At 42.0% G+C, this 22,366-nt stretch overlaps 1 protein-coding gene across 7 annotated transcripts in view; it reads right to left on the bottom strand.

The window, feature by feature from the left end:
• Positions 1-22,366, bottom strand: part of cacna1ha (calcium channel, voltage-dependent, T type, alpha 1H subunit a) — a 538,349-nt gene that overhangs the window by 86,721 nt on the left and 429,262 nt on the right. For all 7 annotated transcript variants that reach the window (XM_068056489.1, XM_068056490.1, XM_068056488.1 and 4 more), the window contains 6 exons: positions 12,446-12,597; positions 11,096-11,281; positions 10,584-10,701; positions 9,689-9,844; positions 7,995-8,082; positions 7,688-7,896 (listed from right to left, as the gene is read on the bottom strand). In XM_068056489.1, the coding sequence (XP_067912590.1) occupies positions 7,688-7,896; positions 7,995-8,082; positions 9,689-9,844; positions 10,584-10,701; positions 11,096-11,281; positions 12,446-12,597 (909 nt within the window). The remainder of the gene's footprint in view (positions 1-7,687; positions 7,897-7,994; positions 8,083-9,688; positions 9,845-10,583; positions 10,702-11,095; positions 11,282-12,445; positions 12,598-22,366) is intronic.

Genomic DNA, 22,366 nt, shown 5'->3' with positions numbered 1-22,366 from the left:
ATGAGTTTATTCGTTCAATGATACCGTCAGCTTCTAGTCGTTTCAGCTCCTGTGACACTTGAGCAGGGATTGCAAACGGCAACCGTCTCGAATACTGTGAAACTGGTCGAATTGATGTGTTGATGCGAGGAGCATGACAGTACCCTTTGATCTCCCCAAATCCAGTAAATAAGGAAGGATACTGGCGTGTATAATCTGCATTATTAATCCCATTAATGTGTGCTCTGGTAGGGTCTTCAAGTTTGAATCCAAGCCGATCGAAATGGTTTACCCCCATAATGCTTCGGCCTTTAGCTACTTAGAAAGTGAACCTGTCTAGGGTAACATTTTTGTAGCATACTGGAACTATGATCATCTCCAAAACTGGAATGATAGTGTCGTCATAAGCTTGAAGAGTGTCTGTTGCAGGAGTGAGAGAGAATTGCGAAAAATATTGATGGGAGAGTTTGTCACTCAAAATAGATACTTTCGCGCCAACATCGTTAAGAAGTGACACTGAGATGCCTGCGATCTTGACAGAGCACTCCTTAAAGTGACCCGGAGCTTTACTTTTTGTAATGGTAAATACATGTTGTACCTCACTCTCAGGAAGAGACTCCTCTACAAGTCAAACTGATGAAGTCTTTTTCTTTGATGAGCTGCACATTTTTGCAAAATGGTTCCACTTTGAACAAGAGTTACACTGTTTCCCTCGAGCTGGACATGGCTTTGTGACTTGATGAGAATTTCCACAATTTGGCCACAGTTTTGAAAGTAACTGACCGTGATGGGGCACATTTTGATGAGGTTGCTAAGGTTTTCTTGCTCTTAAACCTTGCGCTGAAGCTGGTTGGGCAAGCTGTATCTGCATCCCTGAGTCTAAGGGTGCATGTGTGCGTAACGTCTTTGAATCCAACATGGCAGATTCGATCTGGACTGCTAGGGTCATGGCTCTTTCCTGGGTTAAATCATCATCCTCCATGAGAAGACGTTCCCTGATTCGTGGAATTGAAGTCTTTTCAATTAATTGGTCACAAATTAGTTAATTGGTTAGTGTGCCAAATTTGCATGTAGCTGCCAATTGCTGCAATGCTGTCACATATTGTTTAATGGACTCACCATGTCTCTAGGATCTCTGGCGGAATGCGTATCGCTCTTGCATCACACTTTTCTTTGGCCTGAAGTATTTTTCAAGAGCACTTACCGCCGTATCAAATGTCAACGTATCTTCTATGAGCTGCTCGAAAACTCGCTTACTTCTGCTCCTAAATGATGTATGAGTATTGCTTTCTTACGGTCTGCTGCTATATCTGGGCTGTCCATCCCTGTAGTGAGCAAGTGAGTCTTGAAACCCGAAGTCCATTGCTCCCAGCACAAAGGAGGATTTCCTGGCGTCGGAAGAAAAGATTCTGGAACTGGTAACATTAGAGTTTGTTGAATCATCCTCGTCTCCACGTTTTTGTTATGTTTACGCCGGGTTACTGGGTTTAATTTTCATATCCGATTTAATCTCAGAGCAATGCAGAAATCACACTTGTGTTAAAATTGCCAACTGGTTTATTTACAGCACTTAACAATCAAAGTTCTTACAGTATTTCAGTACATGACTTCCAAGCAGCCCAGGTGTGTGTTCTGTAGAAGCTTCTAGCTGTGTGTGTCTTAGTTTCACTTTTGACTCTTCAACCTCACCCATAGGCTGAAGCAATCAAACAAAGTGAACACAGATAAGTGGACAGACTGATACAATCAAACCCTGACCAATCAAACACTACAGTAGTAGGTACAGAATTTTGAAGTAATTTATTACAAATAAAATTCTAAGATGGATTTCTGAGAGGCACAATAAAGCACTACGTAAACAGAGGATTTTGTTCTACTTTGTTGTTGATGATATCACCCATAGTATTGGTTGGGAGGTGTTGCTGAGTTCAACACTGAGTGAATGCAGCTGCAATAACAATAATCAATGTACCCTGGTGCATAACTGTTTCTACAGGTGTTAATTCAGCTTCATTCCACTGCTGACCTTAGTAACTTCTTCCAGCTAGGAGCTGAAAAGGTGTCATCAACCCTCACCTTTTAAAGGAAAATAACTTACAGAAACAGAGATTATCGATAAATAGATGTTATAATTTATCCTTTTTTTTAAAAAAAAGGTATTCACGATAATGAGGCTCCTTCTGCTACGTTTCATTTTGGTAGCACTCCTTACATGCAAAAAGACAGCTCAGAATCCTTTAAAAGATGAAGGGAAGAAAGTGGACATTGTGCAAGAGGCAAAAATAACCTTGGAGGTCGTGAGCACAATCAAAAGGATTTCTTTTAATAAGACTTTTGAAAGGAGGGAGGAAGTTGGCAAAGCTTCACCCAATCCAGGCCTCTGTTCTGCCCTTGGGTCTCTCCTGAAACCAATTCTAAGACTCATTCTCGTTTCTGCTCTGAATACCACTGGACACTGTAACCGGAATTCCTGATCTCAGTGAGTGTCTGTGTTGAAATTCCAGCAACAGGAAAATAAAGTAGGAGTGTGAGAGCGATGCAGTGAATAGAGTTGGGGGCAAGCAAAGAGAGTGAGGTTAATTTTTGTCTGCAACTCTGGGGATATAACTGTGTTCTGAAAATGCTGAACGTCTTACAGATGGTTGGCACATAGGTGTTGGTGGGCAGGAAGAGATTGAAAAGTGGTGTGTTCAGCAAAATGTATGTTGTGGAAAGAATGGTTGGGGTGGAGGAACGTGTTGTATGATGTTGCAACAGTGAAATGGAACATCAGTGACAATAGAAAATTATAGATAGGAATGAAAATGACGTACATGGGACAGAAAAAGTTACACAGGCACAGCAAATGAGAGAATGAAAGTAGGAACGAGTGTCATTCAGCTGAATGAGAACGTGAGAAAGAAAAATACCTGGTTAAGCAACAGAAAGAAAGCAAATCTGGGGTGAAGAAAGAGAACAAGAAAATGTCAGATATCATGTAGATGAAATCTCAAAGGGAAGGACAGCAAATGAAAGGTTGAGTGTAGTGGAAATAGAGTAAAATGTGAGATCGAGAGAGCGATTGTGAGAGATTGGAAGCTAATGCAAGGTCTGCATAATGGATACTGAAATCAATAGAAGCAAACAATGTGGGAAGGTGATGGCTTGGAGAAAATAACTAATGAAAGAAAATTCAGAATAGGAAATGAAATTAGGAAAATAAACTGAAAGAGAGAAACTGAAATAAAAGCAATCTTTGATCTCAGTCACTTTTAGGTCAGCTTGTTTGTCTTTCACTAACAGTAAGTTCAGCACCGGACAAGCGATGTTGAATTGTACAAAATCAACTGGCTTATGCCAAGAATCACAAATATAATATAGCCACATTTATTGAAAAACAGATGTGTTTCATTGTTGATTTAATATGCATTTGATGTCACAGATCATTGAATATAATCCCTCCATCAGAGAGATTGAATGAACTTTACAAAAAGAATGAAGATGAAAACATAATATCTTCCTGTCATTAAACGGCATGTTATGTTCCCTAATTTATGGAAAAGAAGGCACACTTAAATGTTCAAAATTAATCTACATTGTTCAGTCTTTGCCACATTAATTTACCATACTATGTTCACTAGCATACAAGTAACATATCATGTAATTCCTTCACTCCACCATTTGTAAGTTGATCAATGTGGTGAAATTTAGCACTCATTATGATGGTTGGGTTAAATCATGTTTTACATATCATTACATAGGACTTAGGAGCAGGAGTAGGCTATTCAGCCCTTCGAACCTGCTCTGCTATTTTGATAACATCATGGCTGGTTGTGGTCTCAACTCCACTTTCCTGTCTACCCCTGATATCCCTTGACTCCCTTGTCTATCAAGAATCTATCTAACTCAGTCTTGAATAAATTCAATGACCCAGCCTCCACTACTTTCTGGAGCAGAGAATTCCACAGACTAAAGACCCTCAGAGAAAAACATTCCCCTCATCTCCGTCTTAAATGGGAGACCTCTTATTCTTAAACTGTGCATCCTAGTTCTAGTCTCCCGCACAAGAGGAAACATCCTCCCAGTATCCACTCTAACAATTCTCCTCAGGATCTTACATGTTTCATGAAGTTCACCTCCCATTCTTCTAAGCTCCAATGGAACAACTTGTTCAACCTTTCTTCATAAGATAAGCCCTTCATCCCTGGAATTAGTCAAGTGAACCTTCTCTGAACTGCTTCTTATGAAATTATATCCTTTTTCAAATAAGGAGACCAACAGTACTCCAGATTTGGTCTCACCAAGGTCCTGTACAGCTACAATAAAACTTCCCTACCTTTACACTCAATTCCCCTTGCAATAAACAGCAACATTCCATTTGCCTTCCTAATCACTTGCTGTACCTGCGTACTAACCTTTTGAGATTATACGCTGCATACCTAAACAACGACGGGGAAAAATTTGATAGCCCCTCCAAACAAAGGTGTATGGGGATCGCGATGCACAACCAACCCATGCATGCTGAATGCAATGCAGGCAGCACAGTGACTTTTGCTGCCTGCTCATGTCAATTATTTCAGCATCCAAGGAGCACTAACTGCGCTGTTGATTGATTGGACACTTGAGCAGGGGGTCAATATCATGAGAGGCTAGCACCACTTAAAGCTAGCCTATGCTTCATGAAGCAGGGTTAGAGCAGGTGCTGGCAGTCATGCTGGAATTGGGAAACCTTGACAAGTGGCACAGCATGCGAGACAGTGAGCTCCAAGGTTTTCAGACGTCGCACTGGAGGCCTTGGTGGAGGAGGTAGAAAGAAAGAGAGATATCTTATATCCAAAGGAACAAGGAGCCCCACGAGGCGCATGCTCAGAAGGCAGGAGGAGCAGATAGGGAAATGCAAGGAGCCAACGCCCAAGGACCTGGACACAGTGCCAAAAGAAATGCAACAACCTCACACTAGTGGTCAAGATGAATAAATGCATCTTCAAATGCCAAATCATACCAACCATACCACTATCCTCAGACATTGCTCAATTCAGCACACCTCCATCACTCACTTACTAACAATCTCGGTCAATCAGGACTCATACCTGAAATACTCAAGCACAATCCCACTGCTGCAAGCCTCACATCTGCACCTCACAGCTTGCACACACTGCCAACTATTCAACTATGAGAGCCACATCAGTCAAACAGATTACACAACATTCACTGACACACTTCCCACTCTCTGGCAGGACAAGGTGATACACAAGTGGATGCAGCAGGAGCTAATTGGAGGGGCACTGGTGTGCCTGCATGTCCTAAACCCCTATGCAGGAAACTGTTCTGGGTATTATAGGGTCACTCTTTGATGAGGTTGTGGCCAGCAGCAGGTTGGAAACCATCGAGAATGATAGCGTACCCTCATACTTAATCCCCCTCCTCATCCATCTTTCCCACATCCCACAGTTGCACTGAGCAGGTCAGAGGCTGGGAGTTCTGTGGCAAGTAACTCACTTCCTCCCCAGGTACAATGTACAAGTCAGAAGTGTGATGGAATACTCTCTACACAAGAAGCTCAACACCATCCAGGACAAAGCAGCTCGCTTGATTGGCACCCATCCACCGCCTTAAACATTCACTCCCACGACCTCCAGCACACAGTAACTGTGGGATGTAACATCTGCAAGATACACTGCAACAACTTGCTTCTTTGACAGCATCTTCCAAACCCCTCTACCACCTAGACAAACACAGGCAGCAGGCACACCGGAACATCACCACCTGCAAGATCCCCTTCAAGTCACACACCATCCTGACTTGGAAACATAGCACCGTTCCTTCATTGTTGTTAGGTCAAAATCCTGGAACTCTCTCCCAAACACCACTGTGCATGTACCTACACCACTTGCAAGGCAGGTGGTTCAAAGAGACTGTTCACCACCACAGTCTCAAGGGCCATTAGGTCTGGGCAACAAATGCTGGCCCTGCCAGTGATACCTACATCCCATGAACGAATGAAAAAAAAACTCCTTCAGCACCTGTCACTCCACTCCCTGTAGACATTTGGAGCTTTAAACAACTAGATAAAGCACCAAGCATTTGTAGAATTGAAGCAACAGTCATAAGTATTTAATCAGAACACAGCTATAAGTAGTTGATGGTCCCTTTAACTAGAGGCCCTTTAACTCTGATGCCCATGTTTCTGTCCTTGGCCTGCTGCAGTGTTCCAGTGGACATCAACACAAGCTTGAGGAGCTGCACCTCATCTTTCAATTAGGCACTCAACATTGAATTCAACAATTTCAGAGCATGACTGGCCTTTAAAAAAAAAAATATTTTTAGTGTTTTATTTTATAACCATGCACCTGTTTTTCAGGTGGTGCATTGGGACATTAACACTCTCTCTGGACTAATGCTCTGTCTTTCACCACAAGCCTTAACACATTTTTTGCTTTTGTCCCATGACTGCTTTGTTATTTAATCTCTCCTGTCCTCTGTCCAATCACACACCTTCCCTTTTGTTTGCTTCCCCACCATCCCCACCCCCCTAACCCACCCCCCCCCCCCCCCACCTCACTTGCTTAAAACCTAATTCTTTTCTAACCTATGTCAGTTCTGATGAAAGGTCACAGATCTGAAACAGTAACTCTGCTTCTCTCTCCACAGATGCTGCCTGACCTGCTGAGTATTTCCACCACTTTCTGTTTTTATTTCAGCGCGAAATTAGGACTGTTTACGCCAGTTGTTTTTGGGCTGCAAATGGCCTTGGAGCTCTAAAATGGTGTCCACAGCAAATGTGCACACTTGTAGGACAGATTTCACTGGATCCTATATTGGTGAAGCCATGTAATGCTGATTTGATGCCAGCGGTGCCAGTTTGGAGCTTGGCGGTCCAGTTTACACTCTCTTTTAAGCTCACACAGGTGAACATGTGTTCAGCAGCAGAAGCCCTTTACCTTTGCCAGTTCTGATGAAAGGTCACTGTCCTGAAACAATAACTCTGCTTCTCGCTCCACAGATGCTGCCTGGCCTGCTGAATATTTCCAGCACTTTCTGTTTTTATTTCAGATTTCCAGCATCTGCAGTATTTTGCTTCCAATTTCTCGTTGAGTGTTTAACGGCAATGGCTGTTTAACTTATTGTTGAAAATTTAATCAAAACTGTCTTTTTATTTTTATTTATTTAGAGATACAGCACTGAAACAGGTCCTTCGGCCCACCGAGTCTGTGCTGACCATCAACCACCCATTTATACTAATCCTACATTAATCCCATATTCCTACCACATCCCCACCATTCTCCTACCACCCATCTACACTAGGGGCAATTTACAATGGCCAATTTACCTATCAACCTGCAAGTCTTTGGCTGTGGGAGGAAACCGGAGCACCCGGCGGAAACCCACGCGGTCACAGGGAGAATTTGCAAACTCCACCTAGGCAGTACCCAGAATCGAACCTGGGTCGCTGGAGCTGTGAGGCTGCGGTGCTAACCACTGTGCCGCCCACAGATGTTCAACATATTACCTTCAAACTGACAAACTATTGAGAGCAAATTGTAAATTACAGAAAATAAGGTAAGAGTACATTTTCAGAGATTCTGCTTGGTGGAAATTCAGTGCAGTGTCTGAAAATTTACCCCAAGCTGGCTTAAATGGCACCTAATACCACATGTAATAAACATTCCCTGATAGTAGCAAAACTATCTAAAAGTATCTAATGGTGTTGTGCAACTCAGCAGCTTACCAAAGACCTCTGGTCATAATTCATAGGATCAATGGAAGCACTGCTGCCCCTTCTGGACTCTAAGTAAGAGTGAACTGAATCCATATATGGTGAACTCTTTGGTGTAGGCATAGGTGTAGCAGCAGTACGCATGATAATCGGTGGTGGTACACTGCTTCGCGAATCCAAATGTCCATTTGATGTCATGACAACTGAATACATTTTTAATTCTGTGGAAGATAGAACAGCTTTGAATAGAAAGGCAGCATTCCCGAAAGGGAGGTTTCTCAATATACAATAAATAACATTTATTCATAGCTGCTCTCACCGGGAGAAGGCTCTTTAAACTGTTCACATTCATCATCAAAATTAGCAGATGTTTTTTCTTCGTCTGTATCTGATCTGTTGGCATCACCCTGAAACATTAATTTAATAAGCAAAGATAAATGCTAATAATAAGAGGTAACTTGTACAATCTGTTATATTGCTAGAAAAACAAAATGGGTTAATGCCTCATAATTTCAGCCATGGATTACATGATTGTCTGCATACAATTTAACTTCAAGGCCAAAGGTTTTAAACATTTGAACTAGGAAAGGTAAAGAAATAGCTACGGAGCAATATTATCAATGTCTACTCTTGCAAGTGCCGCTAAGCAAAATGTACAAACATAGGAAAAGGAGTAGGACATTCAGCCCCTCGAGCCTGTTTCGCCACTCAGTTGGATCATGGCTGATCTGTATCTGAACTCCATTTACCTGCCTTGGATCCATATCTCTTGCCTTACAAAATTCTATCAATCTTAGTTGTGAAATTTACAATTAACCTAACTTCAACAGCTTTTTGGGGAGACAGTTCCAGAATTCCACTACCCTTTATGTGAAGATGTGCTTCCTGATATCACTCCTACATTACCTAGCTCTAATTTTAATGCTTTCCCCCTTTGTCTGGACTCCCCCCACCATTAGAAATAGTTTCTCTCTAAGTACCTTATCAAATGATTTAATTATCTTAAATGCCTCAATGAGATCGTCCCTTAGTCTTCCATACTCAATGCAATACAAACCAGGTCTATGTAATCTGTCCTCATAATTTAACCCTTTTAGCCCAGTATTATTTTGGTGAATCTGTGTTGCACCCACTTCAAGGCAAATATATCCATCCTGAAGTGTGGTGTCCAAAACTGAACACAGTACCCCAGATGGTGTCTATGCAGAGCTTTATAAAATTGTAGCATAACTTTTACCCCTTTGTATTCCAGACCCCTTAAGATAAAGGCTAACATTTCTTTAGCCTTTTAAATTATTTTTTGTGCCTGTCCACAACCTTTTAGTGATTTTTTTTTTTACATGGAATCCTCTATTGCTCCTCCGCAGTTCCTAGTTTCTCACCATTTAGAAAATGCTCAGATCTATCATCCCTAGTTCTAAAGTGGATAACTTCAGACTCTCACCATCGATATGTATTCTTTCTATTATCTGTTTAAAATGTCTGAATTGTTGTTTTCTGAAAAGCTACCCTTCTTGCAAGTGAATTGTTTTCGCTTAAGCCCATTCTTTTTCGTACATATTTTAATGCAGTATGTTCTTGCGCACACAATTATTTCTCCAGATTGTTTGAGAGGAAATTTCAGTGAAAGAAATTGTATCCACAATATTGTTTTTATTGGATTTCTAAAACGTTCCTGACCTGGAGGAATATGTCTCAGAGAGCTTTCAATAAGGAATTAGGGCATATGGTGGGCACTAAGAAGGGGGGAAGGAGAGGCAGAATGAGGAAGCTAGGACGGAGAACCCAATGGTATGATTGGAAAGGGTTTTAAGGGAGATTTATGAAACGAGGAAGGAGAAAACGTGGAGGGAACCAAGGAGAGAATTTCAAAGGGCAGGGTTGTAGTGACTAAACGTGCAGCCACTATTGATGGAGTAGAGGAGAATACAGGAATGGAAGGCAGGTGCTTACTAAGGAAAGATGGGGGAAGATCATATAAAGACTGAAAACCAAGTCTAGGACACAACTTACCTCTGCTTGGAAGCCTTCCACAAGAATAGCGACTAGTAAGTTGAAAAGCACATAATTGCCAAAAGTCATTAATGCCACAAAGTAGAGGGCAGCCCAGGGTGATGTGGAGGCCATTCCATTATACAGGACTACATTCCAATCCTCCTGAGTAAGGATCTGAGGACAAAAATCTTGACATTACGATTTGATCATGAAGCTATGGAGCGTTTGAGACTTGTGAGTATTCTTACTCCAGATTTCCAGTACAAAATGTGATGGCGTTGGGTAAAGGCACATTTTTTTTATTTGTTCATGGGATGTGAGCATCGCTGGCAAGGCCATCAATTGTTGCCCATCCCTAATTGCCCTCGAGAAGGTGGTGGCGAGCCACCTTCTTGAACTGCTGCAATCATGTGGCATAGGTACAGTCGCAGTGCTGTTAGGAAGGGGGTTCCAGGTTTATAACCCAGCGACAGTGAAGGACCGACGATATGGTTCCAAGTCAGGATGTCGTGTGGCTTGGAGGGGAACTTGCAGGTGGCAGTGTTCACATGTGTCTGCTGCCCTTGTCCTTCTAGGTTGTGGGTTTGGAAGGTGCTGTCGAAATGCTGCAGTACATCTTGTAGATGGTACACACTTAAAATGTTAACGTTAACAACATTGCACCAGGTCCTCACAGATTCATGTGGTTATAAAGACAATAATTAATGTGTGGGTAAAATAAATGACGGCAAAATTGTGCTCACTAATTAAAAAATGAAATATGTCCACTGCTATCTGTAAACAATGGTATTCTAACAACATGCTGTAAATTTGCCACAAAAAGATTGCCATTTTGAAGGAAAAAAACATTTTTCATCTCATCGTTATTTGCAATACAGCAGCAGCAGCTTTTGCTTTTGTGGGATAGCCTCACCTGAAAGACAGTGACAATTGCCCACAATAAAGAATCAAAATTCTTTCTGTCTGGGATTGTGTCTCCATTCTCAGTCTTCAAGCTGAATTTACATCCAAACAGGTGCATGCCCAGAATACTGTGTGTCAAAGCAGAATAACCTTTACAAAATTAGGAATAACATAACAGACATGCCAGCCAGCAGCATCTCACCCACAATAACCAGAATGCTTTTAAAACAAGTCTTACATCATTAAGAACACAGACATGAAATTTCTTGTTTAAAGAAAAGTAAACTCTCTTTCGAGAGGGAGTTGGATTGGTTCTTGACTGGGATAGAGATCGTATTGCATCTTTACGGATAACCCAGCTTCTGCTCCAGCCATTTTGAGTGTGGGATAGGCTCAATGGACCAGCTGGTCCTTTCCTGTCTGTCATTTTCATATGTTGCATGGTGAGTAAAATTATATTAGTTACCCTGCAATAAAAACACATTATGCTGAATTACCATGAAAATTAGTTTTCATAATCACCTGAAGATAAATATGAATAGCATGAGCAGCATGCAGAATGTAGCCACATTGTCCATAGTTTTCATCAGAACCACTAGCTGGCGTCGTAGTGCAGGCAGGAAACGGACCAGCTTCAAAACTCGGAGCAGCCGGAATGTTCTCAGCACTGAAAGACCACCATCAGACTGACCGATAATTTCCCACACGCTAATAATAAACAAGAAAATTATGTTTATCGCCTTATTTTTAGGATGAGCAGAAGGATCAGTCTGTCTGAGAGACTTTTTCTTAAGCATTCTCTCAGATTAATAATTCTTAAAGTTGTTTGTTAACTTCCTTATGCTCAGAGGAATGGCTGAGGAGGTTTTGTAATATTATTGCACTTCTTCAGATGTTTGTGATTGATCTTCATATGAAACAGTGTAAAAGGAACTTAAAAAAAAAAGTGGGTACAGGTATGGGGAAATTGCCAATGAATAAACACAACTCAACAGTAAGGATACCCTCAAGCTATCAAATTTAAATACCTTCGGGTTGAAAATGCACTGTACAATTATGGTAACAAATGCTTGTTTAGAACAAACAGAATAATGCTTTCTTTAAGATAGCAGACAAGGGAATATCATATATACGTATTTCGTAATATCACCCAGGATGATTTTGATCCCCTTGTTTGAATGAAAAACTGTATCGGAACAATATTTTCAAATTGTGATTAGTCTTCTTTCGTATCTTCAGGTTTCAAACTTTCTAGCAAGTCTCACTTGGTTCCCATTCTGTGCAAAGATTCAGCAAGCTACAGTCAGATGAGGAGTCCTAGGCTGAGAGACTGGAGAGTCTGAACATCAAGAACTAGGCTTAGAACCAAGGAGAATGCGGGGATGAACAGTGGGAACTTACAGCTGGGAAGGAAGCAAATCCAGATTCAGGTGCTTAGAACGACTAAACATCCTCCTTCTGGGGGGATGTGTAGCCTGTCAACTTCCTCCAAAGACTTCCCTACAACTAGGCACACTGGTCAAGCGCAGCTACTTCTCAATTTCATGTGCAGCAGCACTTAGGGTACCTCCAATCACATGAACAGCCCTATGTTTCAACTCAGGTTTATTATCTGGTTTTCTGTTCTGGCCAGATGTTGAGCAGCGAGGATCTACTGCTACATCAGAAGATTGAAACACCTTGTTTAGCCTTTTATAGATAGTTGATCACACTGCCATTCCTTGCCTCGGGACAGAGATGGGAAGAATTTTAACAGCTGGCATATCGCTTTGAACTCCAATTTGCATATTCAGTAAAGCATCTTCGTTGAATAAGTAGAAGTTCAAACATATACAACAAAAAGAGAGAGAGAAACAAGTATTGTAAAACTACCTGATAATGACGACAATGCCATCAAAGATGTTGTATGGATTCTTAATGTAACCAAAAAGGCCAAATGCAAGCAGTTTAAGAATCATTTCCAGGGCAAACATGCTGGTGAATACAATGTTGCTGATCTCCAGGGCATTGGTAAGCTCTTCAGGCTGTGAAAAAATTTGAAGCGCTCCATTAGCATTTATCAATGAAAGTATTTTATTGATTTACTAAAATAGCATTCATTATGCACAAGTGGTGTAATGATTTTAATTTTAAAAAACCAAAATAGACTAGCCTTGTATTCCTCTGAGTATAGAAAATTAAGGGGTGAACTAATTGAGATGTTTAAGATGATTAAAGTATTTGATAGAGTAAATAGGAGCAATGATTTCTTCTGCTGAGGGAGCCCAGAACAAAGGGCATCTTAAAGTTAGAACTAGGCAGTTCAGGGGTGAAGTCAGGAAGCACTTCTTCACACAAAGAGCAGAGGAATCTGGAAATCTCTCCTCCAAAAATTTCAAAATGGAGATTGATATATTTTTGTTAGGCAAGGGTATTAAGGGTTACAGAACCAAGACAGATATATGGCATGAACATACAGTTCAGCCATGATCTAACATGCTCAAAGGCAGAATAGCTTACTCCTGCTCCTATGTTCCTGAAGCATCATTCCACTATCCAAGGTTACCAACACCAGAAAATATGTATTTTTCATAATGTAACATATTTTTCTAAGAGTCATTTAAGAGTATGCCATTTAGTGACACCTACAACAATCTGTGTCTGCCTGTAAAATTGACACTGGCAAATGCCATTTCAACAGATAACATTTTGAGAATTTAGAATTTCACAATAATTAACTCAGCCGTTAGTTTGGAGACCAGTTCAACAACAGGAGCGTGCAGCAGACGATTAATATCAAAAGTGCTCTTGCCGATTGATGGACAAGAATTCATTGTAAAGCTGTTTAAAGCTTTACACTCTTCCCTTCTGTAGGTTAGGCTCCCCTCCTCACAAATGTTGATTTTTGATCATGAAGATGCTGAGGTGACCTGGTCTCAGGGTCTCCAAGTGCAACTCAATGTGCTACTGGAGAGTGTACAAGTGCTGAGTGAGATGATTGACCCTCCAATTTCCTTCCCCTTCCTTTGACAACCAGCTAGGATGGGGGATTCACTCCAAAATTGGATAGTTTTCCTTCCTCCTATAGTAACTGATAGAGCACACCCTCGAAACAGAAGTCCGGGCTTCAAAGAGCTTAGAAGCTCCATACTACATGCTAGGACAGGCTATCCTACGAAACCTAAAGAAAAATTGAACAATCAATACGCATTAGATGCCTAAGCTTCATAGACAAAGACTCTCCTTAATTCAACTATTTTCCTATGGGGATTCTTACTTTCTGGGTGGGAGAACACATGAATTAGGAACAGCAGTAGGCCATTCGGCCCCTCGAGCCTGCTCTGGCATTCAATAAGATCATGGCTGCTCTGATTGTGGCCTCAACACTTTCTTGTCTGCCCCCCATAACCCTTGACTCCCTTGTCGATCAAAAATCTATCCAACCCGGCCTTGAATATATTCAGTGACCCAGCCTCCACTGCTGTCTGGGGAAGAGAATTCCACAGACTAACAACCCTCTGAGAGAAAAAATTTCTCCTCTTCTCCATCTTAAATGGGTGACCCTTAATTTTTAAGCTGTCTCCCCTAGTTCTAGACTCCCCCACAAGGGGAAAGATCCTCTCAGCATCCTCCCTGCCAATTTCCCTCAGGATCTTATATGTTTCAATAAGATCACCTCTCATTCTTCTAAACTTCAATGGGTATAGGCCCAAACTGCTCAACCTTTCCTCATAGTATAACCCTTTCAACCCAGGAATCAGTCGAGTGAATCTTCTCTGAACTGCTTCTAATGCAATTATATCCTTTCTTAAGTAAGGAGACCAAAACTGTACACAGTACTCCAGATGTTGTCTAATTAAGACCCTGTACAGCTGTAGCAACACTTCCCTATTTTTATACTCGATTCCTCTTGCAATAAATGCCAACATTCCATTTGCCTTCCTAATCACTTGCTGCACCTGCATACTAAGAGCTGAAATTTATTGTCCTGGAATGGCAATCCGCCCATGTGGGCCACATGTCGTGGAGCCACTGCAATATAAAGAGCGAAAGATCATTTAAATAGCCGGGGCAGACCGGGACTGAGGGGATAGTGGGAAGGGGTTGAAGGGCAAAGATCTTTAAGTTTGGGGTGAAAGGTCGGACCAGCAAAGCATTGTTTTCGGGGGGAGGGATTGAGGGAAAATGAAACCTTTCTATATCATTGGTTGGTGGGGGGGGGGGCGGGGGGGAAGGGTGGAAGAGGGGTCTCACTTGTTTTTTATTGTGACCTTTCACATTTTCCCTTTAAAAATGCAAATTTCTTCGAAGGGCTTGAAGCCCTTTAAAAATGGCATCAGTGCCTGTGCACAGGCAGCTAACGCCATTGCTGGGGATGGACAGCCACTCCCTCCATGGCATCCGGAGCTCAGCGGTGGCTGATCCACGCAGGCGGACTGCTGACTTCAAAGCGTGGCGCTAGTAAAATCCAGCCCTTTATGTCCTCTTGACAACTTACTTTCCTACCTATCTTTGTGTCATCAGCAAATCTAGCTACCATATAGTCTGTCCCTTCATCCAAGTTATTGATATAGATTATAAATAGTTGAGGCCCCAGCACTGATCCCTGTGGCACCCCACTATTTACAGTTTGCCATGCTGAAAGTGACCCATTTATCCCTACTCTCCACTTCCAGTTAGCTAACCAACCCTCGATACATGCTAATATGTTACCCCCTACACCATGAGCTCTAATTTTGTGTAGTAACCTTTGATGTGGTACCTTATCGAATACCTTTTGGAAATCCAAGTGCACCAGATCTACAGGTTCCCCTTTATCCATGTTGCTTGTTACTGCCTCAAAGTACTTGTCAGCCTTTAGTTCCAATAGTTTTCCCAGTACCTTTTCCCTAGTGATTGTGATTGTTTCAAGTTCCTCCCTCTCTTTTACCTCTTGATTTTCAAGTATTCTTAGGATGTTATTTGTGTCTTCTAAAGTGAAAACAGACACAAAATACCCGTTCAACGCTTTCGCCTTTCCTTATTTCCCATTATTAATTCCCCAGTCTCACCCTCTAAGGGACTTTAGTTACTCTTTTCCTTTTGTCACTGACTTGTATTATTTTTCTCCTCGGATTAAATCAGTGTGCCTTTCAGACTCTTTTAAAAACAGTACACCTTTAAGACAGGGAGAGAAGTTTTGGATTTCTGGGGGCACAGTGTGCCACAGCTGCATTCTGTTATCTGGACAACAGCATGAGAGAGAGGTCATATGGTACAATGTTTCGATCTGACTGTGTGTAAAACTGGCAAAAAACAGTCTGAACCAGTTTGTTGGGAGACGCTCACCAGCAAAACGTACTGAAAAGGGCTGTCCATTCTCTCTCAGCAGAAAATTCTACTAGGAGCTACAGGCCAAATTAATTGCCGAAAGAGGAAATAACCCTCTGCAGCCAAAGAGTTTGAATGCCTATCAAAAACAGACTGTTTCATCAAATTCAAGTGAAGACTTCGAGTAGCCTTTGATTACTTTCATATTAGAATACTTTATCCATCAGGAACGTAACCCACAAAGACTTATTTATTTATTCTCAAGAAACAGCTAATTTTAAAAACACCACTTTTAAAACCAGTTAACTACTGTAATTTTGAGTGTATGTGTGTGAATGAGGAAGTTAGATTAAAATAAGAAGTTATAAAGTCTTTAGATACAGGTTTATCTTAATAGTGTTTAAGATTTAGTTTTTTTTTAAATAGTTAATTTATTGTTGTCTAAAGATACCTGGTTTGGTCTCTTTTATTCCGGGGCTTACAAGAGTGTTTAATTTGGCTGTTTTCCAGTTGGGTGAAAAACATTTATTCTCTGCTGCAACCTGTGGAGTGACTGGACTGAATTGGCAGTGTGTTGGCACCCCCCGCCCATCCCCGCGGTCGTAACATATTAATTGGGGGTTTGTCCGGAATCAGAATCAGATTAATTTGGGGGCTCGCGTTTGGAATTATATTAATTACTCGTCTCTGGGATAACATATAAATTGGGGTCTTACATCTGGCATCATATAAATTGCTCTTGCGTCTGGGATCATATAAATTGGAAACTCGATTGTCAGGATCCAAATCTAACGCCAATTACAAAGAAATAAAAAGAAACAGGTTTCTTGTATAATAAAATACAGTCTATATCATCAGAATGGCATTAGCAGTTGCAACAGAGTTTCTGGGAAAGGAGAATGTTTCCCTCAGTAACTTGATAATTTTAACTAAGAATAAACTAAAAGAATTGGCGGCAAAATTGGGATTAGAATTGAAATCAGGTGCCAAAACAACACTGATAATTGACCTAATAGCCCAACATCTGGAATTAGAAGAAAACAAAGAACAAGAAAGTAGTAAGTCAGAGAGTGATGCAGTGGAATCAGCCAAACTTCAGTTGGAAATTTAGGCTTCAACAGGAAACAGAGAAATAAATAGCAATAAGAAAATGTGAGGCTGAAAAAGAATCAAGAAAACTTGAACTTGAAAAAGAGGAAAGGGAGAAAGAGAGGGAATTTAGGTTAAGAGAGATGGAACTAAGACAAAGGGGTGGTCTTAGATTAAAATTCGGGTCAGGAAGAATCTGAATTCAGCCCAGGACCCAGCAAAAAGCTGTCTAAATTTATACAAGCTCTTACTAAGTTTGAGGAAAGTGATGTAGAGGCTTTTTTCATATCTTTTGAAAAAATAGCCAAATAGATGAAATGGCTGAAGGAAAGCTGGGCACTGCTTATGCAAAGCAGGTTGGTTGGCAGGGCTCATGAAGTTTATGCCATGCTTCCTGAAGATGTTTCTGCAGATTATGAGATGGCAAAAAAGGCTATTGTCGCTGTGTATGAGTTAGTCCCTGAAGCTTACTGTCAGAAGTTGCAGAACTTACTGAGATTGGCTGGGCAGATGTATGTAGAATCTGAGAGGGTGAAGCAAATTAATTTTGATCATTAGATATGGGCATTAAAGATGGAAACCACATATCAGAACCTTCGAGAGTTGATTCTCTTGGAAGAGTTTAAAAATTCAATTTCTTCAGTAGTGAGAACTCATGTAGATAACCTGAAAGTTTTGAAGGCTAGGCAAGCAACAGAAATTGCTGATGATTTTGAGCTTGTGAATAAGCCAAAACCTTTTGTCCATCACCCCCATAAACCCGAGGAGGATAGAAAGTGGGAGAGTGAAAGGAAGGCAAGCAGCTGGGGACAAGAAGGAACAGCTGTGAATTCCCCAAGATCACCTCCTCAGGCCAGAAAGGAAGGTGCTGAGGGTAGAAGTGAGGTTCGCAAGCCAAAGTGTTATCATTGCAACAAAACGGGTCATCTTCGTTCAGAATGCTGGAAATTGCAAAGTAAACCCATAGAACTTGTTGGGGTATGCAAAGCAAAGACTTTCCCCACTATGCTGAGCAGGGAGATTCCACGGTAGTTGTTGCAGTCACCGCGGTCACCTTTGTTTTTATAGAGGGTGATGATGTTGGCATCGCGCATGTCCTGGGGTACTGCTCCCTCGTCCCAGCACAGGCATAGCAGTTCATGTAGTGCTGAGAGTATAGCAGGCTTGGCACTCTTGATTATTTCAGGGGTAATGCTGTCCTTCCCAGGGGCTTTTCCGCTGGCTAGGGAATCAATGGCATCACTGAGTTCCGATTTGGTTGGCTGTATGTCCAGCTCATCCATGACTGGTAGAGGCTGGGCTGCATTGAGGGCAGTCTCAGTGACAGCATTTTCCCTGGAGTACAGTTCTAGGTAGTGCTCAACCCAGCGGTCCATCTGTTTGCGTTGGTCAGTGATTATGTCCCCCGATTTAGATTTGAGGGGGGTGATCTTCTTGATGGTTGGCCCAAGAGCTCTCTTCATGCCATCATACATTCCTCTGATGTTTCCGGTGTCTGAGGCCAGCTGAATATGACTGCATAGGTGTTGCCAGTAGTCGTTTGCGCAACGCCTAGCTGTTCTTTGTGCAGTACTTCTGGCTGCTTTAAGTGCTGCGGATGTTAAATCGCTGGGGGCTTTCTTGTAGTTCAAAAGTGCAATGCGCTTAGCGGCTATGACAGGTTCCAGCTCTTCATTATGAGATTGAAACCAGTCTGCATTTCTCTTCGCACTTTTGCCGTAGGTGGTCTCAGCACTACATGAACTGCTATGCCTGTGCTGGGACGAGGGAGCAGTACCCCAGGACATGCGCGATGCCAACATCATCACCCTCTATAAAAACAAAGGTGACCGCGGTGACTGCAACAACTACCGTGGAATCTCCCTGCTCAGCATAGTGGGGAAAGTCTTTGCTCGAGTCGCTCTGAACAGGCTCCAGAAGCTGGCCGAGCGCGTCTACCCTGAGGCACAGTGTGGCTTTCGTGCAGAGAGATCGACTATTGACATGCTGTTCTCCCTTCGTCAGATACAGGAGAAATGCCGTGAACAACAGATGCCCCTCTACATTGCTTTCATTGATCTCACCAAAGCCTTTGACCTCGTCAGCAGACGTGGTCTCTTCAGACTACTAGAAAAGATCGGATGTCCACCAAAGCTACTAAGTATCATCACCTCATTCCATGACAATATGAAAGGCACAATTCAACATGGTGGCTCCTCATCAGAGCCCTTTCCTATCCTGAGTGGTGTGAAACAGGGCTGTGTTCTCGCACCCACACTTTTTGGAATTTTCTTCTCACTGCTGCTTTCACATGCGTTCAAATCCTCTGAAGAAGAAATTTTCCTCCACACAAGATCAGGGGGCAGGTTGTTCAACCTTGCCCGTCTAAGAGCGAAGTCCAAAGTACGGAAAGTCCTCATCAGAGAACTCCTCTTTGCTGACGATGCTGCTTTAACATCTCACACTGAAGAATGCCTGCAGAGTCTCATCGACAGGTTTGCGTCTGCCTGCAATGAATTTGGCCTAACCATCAGCCTCAAGAAAACGAACATCATGGGGCAGGATGTCAGAAATGCTCCATCCATCAATATTGGCGACCATGCTCTGGAAGTGGTTCAAGAGTTCACCTACCTAGGCTCAACTATCACCAGTAACCTGTCTCTAGATGCAGAAATCAACAAGCGCATGGGTAAGGCTTCCACTGCTATGTTCAGACTGGCCAAGAGAGTGTGGGAAAATGGCGCACTGACACGGAACACAAAAGTCCGAGTGTATCAGGCCTGTGTCCTCAGTACCTTGCTCTACGGCAGCGAGGCCTGGACAACGTATGCCAGCCAAGAGCGACGTCTCAATTCATTCCATCTTCGCTGCCTTCGGAGAATACTTGGCATCAGGTGGCAGGACTATATTTCCAACACAGAAGTCCTTGAAGCGGCCAACATCCCCAGCTTATACACACTACTGAGTCAGCGGCGCTTGAGATGGCTTGGCCATGTGAGCCGCATGGAAGATGGCAGGATCCCCAAAGACACATTGTACAGCGAGCTCGCCACTGGTATCAGACCCACCGGCCGTCCATGTCTCCGTTATAAAGACGTCTGCAAACGCGACATGAAATCGTGTGACATTGATCACAAGTCGTGGGAGTCAGTTGCCAGCATTCGCCAGAGCTGGCGGGCAGCCATAAAGACAGGGCTAAATTGTGGCGAGTCGAAGAGACTTAGTAGTTGGCAGGAAAAAAGACAGAGGCGCAAGGGGAGAGCCAACTGTGCAACAGCCCCAACAAACAAATTTCTCTGCAGCACCTGTGGAAGAGCCTGTCACTCCAGAATTGGCCTTTATAGCCACTCCAGGCGCTGCTTCACAAACCACTGACCACCTCCAGGCGCGTATCCATTGTCTCTCGAGATAAGGAGGCCCAAAAGAAAAGAAGAATGCAAAGCTAAGGCAGAGGAAAAGATTCTGACTGAGACTATAGCAGACCAGGCTTTAGCTTTAACGGCAGCTGTAAAACCAGATACAAAAACTAATGTGAGTGTAGCGGTTAAGAATTAAATACCTGAAATTTATAATGAATTTTTGTCAAACGGAAAAGTAACTCCATATCCTTTAAGTGAGGGACGAAAACCGATCATTACACTCAGGGATATAGGAGCAACCCAAACACTCTTCCTGGGGAAAGATATAACGCTTCCACCAGACAGCGTCTTGAAAGCTAAAGTCTTAGTTAATGGAATTGGCGGGGAGTATATACCCGTACCTTTATATAAAGTATGCCTAGGGAGTGACTTAATATCTAGGATGGTAACTGTAGGAGTTGTCCACAGTTTGCCTGTAGAGGGAATTGATCTACTCCTAGGAAATGATTTGGCTGGATCAAAAGTATCAATTTCTCCTATAATTACAGAGGAATCTTGTGAAGTTAGGGAAATGGAACAATTACAGGAACAAGTTCCAGGAATATTTCCTGCGTGTGTAGTCACCCGAGCAACGGCTAAGCAGGATCCATTGTCAGAGGTAAAAGTGGCATCACAAACAGATAGCCAAGTACCTGAAACCTTATTTGGGGATTTAGATAATCCAAATGAGATGTTTAACAGATCTTCTGTCATTGCAGCACAGCAAGCTGATCCAGAGTTATACCAAATAGCAATCTTAACTAATGAACCAGTGTTGGCTGGTCCAAATTTTACTAAACCCTTTAAAATAGCGATCAATGCTAGCGACCTGGGGGTTGGTGCAATGCTATTGCAGGATGACGAATTGGGCATAGAGAAGCCTGTAGGGTACTTTTCAAGAAAACTAAATTGCCATCAAAAAAAGTTTGTCACTGTGGAAAAAGAAACATTAGGGCTTTTACTGGCGCTCAAAAATTTTGAAGTATATGTCTGCCAAGACTGTAAGGAAATACTAATATACACTGGCCATAACCCATTAATGTTTGTGGAAAAATTAAAAACCGAAATGCTAGAACATTTAGGTGGAGTCTGTTGTTACAGCCTTATCATTTGAAAATTGTATGTATTTTGGGGAAAAATAATGTTATTGCCAATGCTTTGTTACGAATTTAGCCATGTTACCTTATATGGATGGCAATGGTATAAAGAAAATTATATAAATTATCAGTAGAGTGAATGGGTGCATGAATGTGGAAAATGTTGGTGTGTTTTTTCCCAGTTTCTATTTTTTTGTTTTGATTTGTAATGAAACACATTTCGGGAACGACGTTTCATTTCTCCAAGGGCAGAGGTGTCACGGAATAGTATTATTTTCTCCTCGGATTAAAACAGTGCACCTTTAAGACAGGGAGAGAAGTTTTGAATTTCTGAGGCACAGTATGCCACAGCTGCATTTTGCTACCTTGGCAACAGCAGGAGAGAGGTCAAATGGTATAATGTTTCGATTTGACTTTATGTAAAACTGGCAAAAACTGGTCTGAACCAGAATGTTTGGAGAGACTCACCAAGTGAAGCTTACTGCAAAGAGCCATCCATTCTCTCTCAGCAGAAATTCTACAAGGAGCTACAGGCCAAATTAATTGCCTAAAGAGGCAATATACAAACTGGGTGGTTTTATTTTAATAAAAATAGTCAAGAGATGAAACTCTCCTCCGAACAAAGGTAGTGGAATTGACCTAAAAACAAGAAAGATCCACCCCTGCTTTACTTGCTTAAACCTTTTACATTTCTAATATTTGTCAGTTCTGAAGAAAGGTCTCCGACCTGAAATGCTAACTCTGCTTCTCTCTGCACAGACGCTGCCAGACCTGCTGAGTATTTCCAGCATTATTTGTTTTTATTTCAGATTTCCAGCATGTGCAGTAGTTTGCTTTTATTTATCCTCTTAATTGACCATTTTGTATTGCTGCAGGAACTGTTGATGCTTGCTGCAGCCAAAGAGTTTGAATGTCTATCAAAAACAGACTGCTTCATCAAA

This window comes from Heterodontus francisci, chromosome 24, assembly GCF_036365525.1.
Source record: "Heterodontus francisci isolate sHetFra1 chromosome 24, sHetFra1.hap1, whole genome shotgun sequence".
In the NCBI taxonomy this organism is placed as follows: domain Eukaryota; kingdom Metazoa; phylum Chordata; class Chondrichthyes; order Heterodontiformes; family Heterodontidae; genus Heterodontus; species Heterodontus francisci.
Note: the sequence above shows the minus strand (reverse complement) of the source record. Positions and strands in the feature narration are given on the sequence as shown.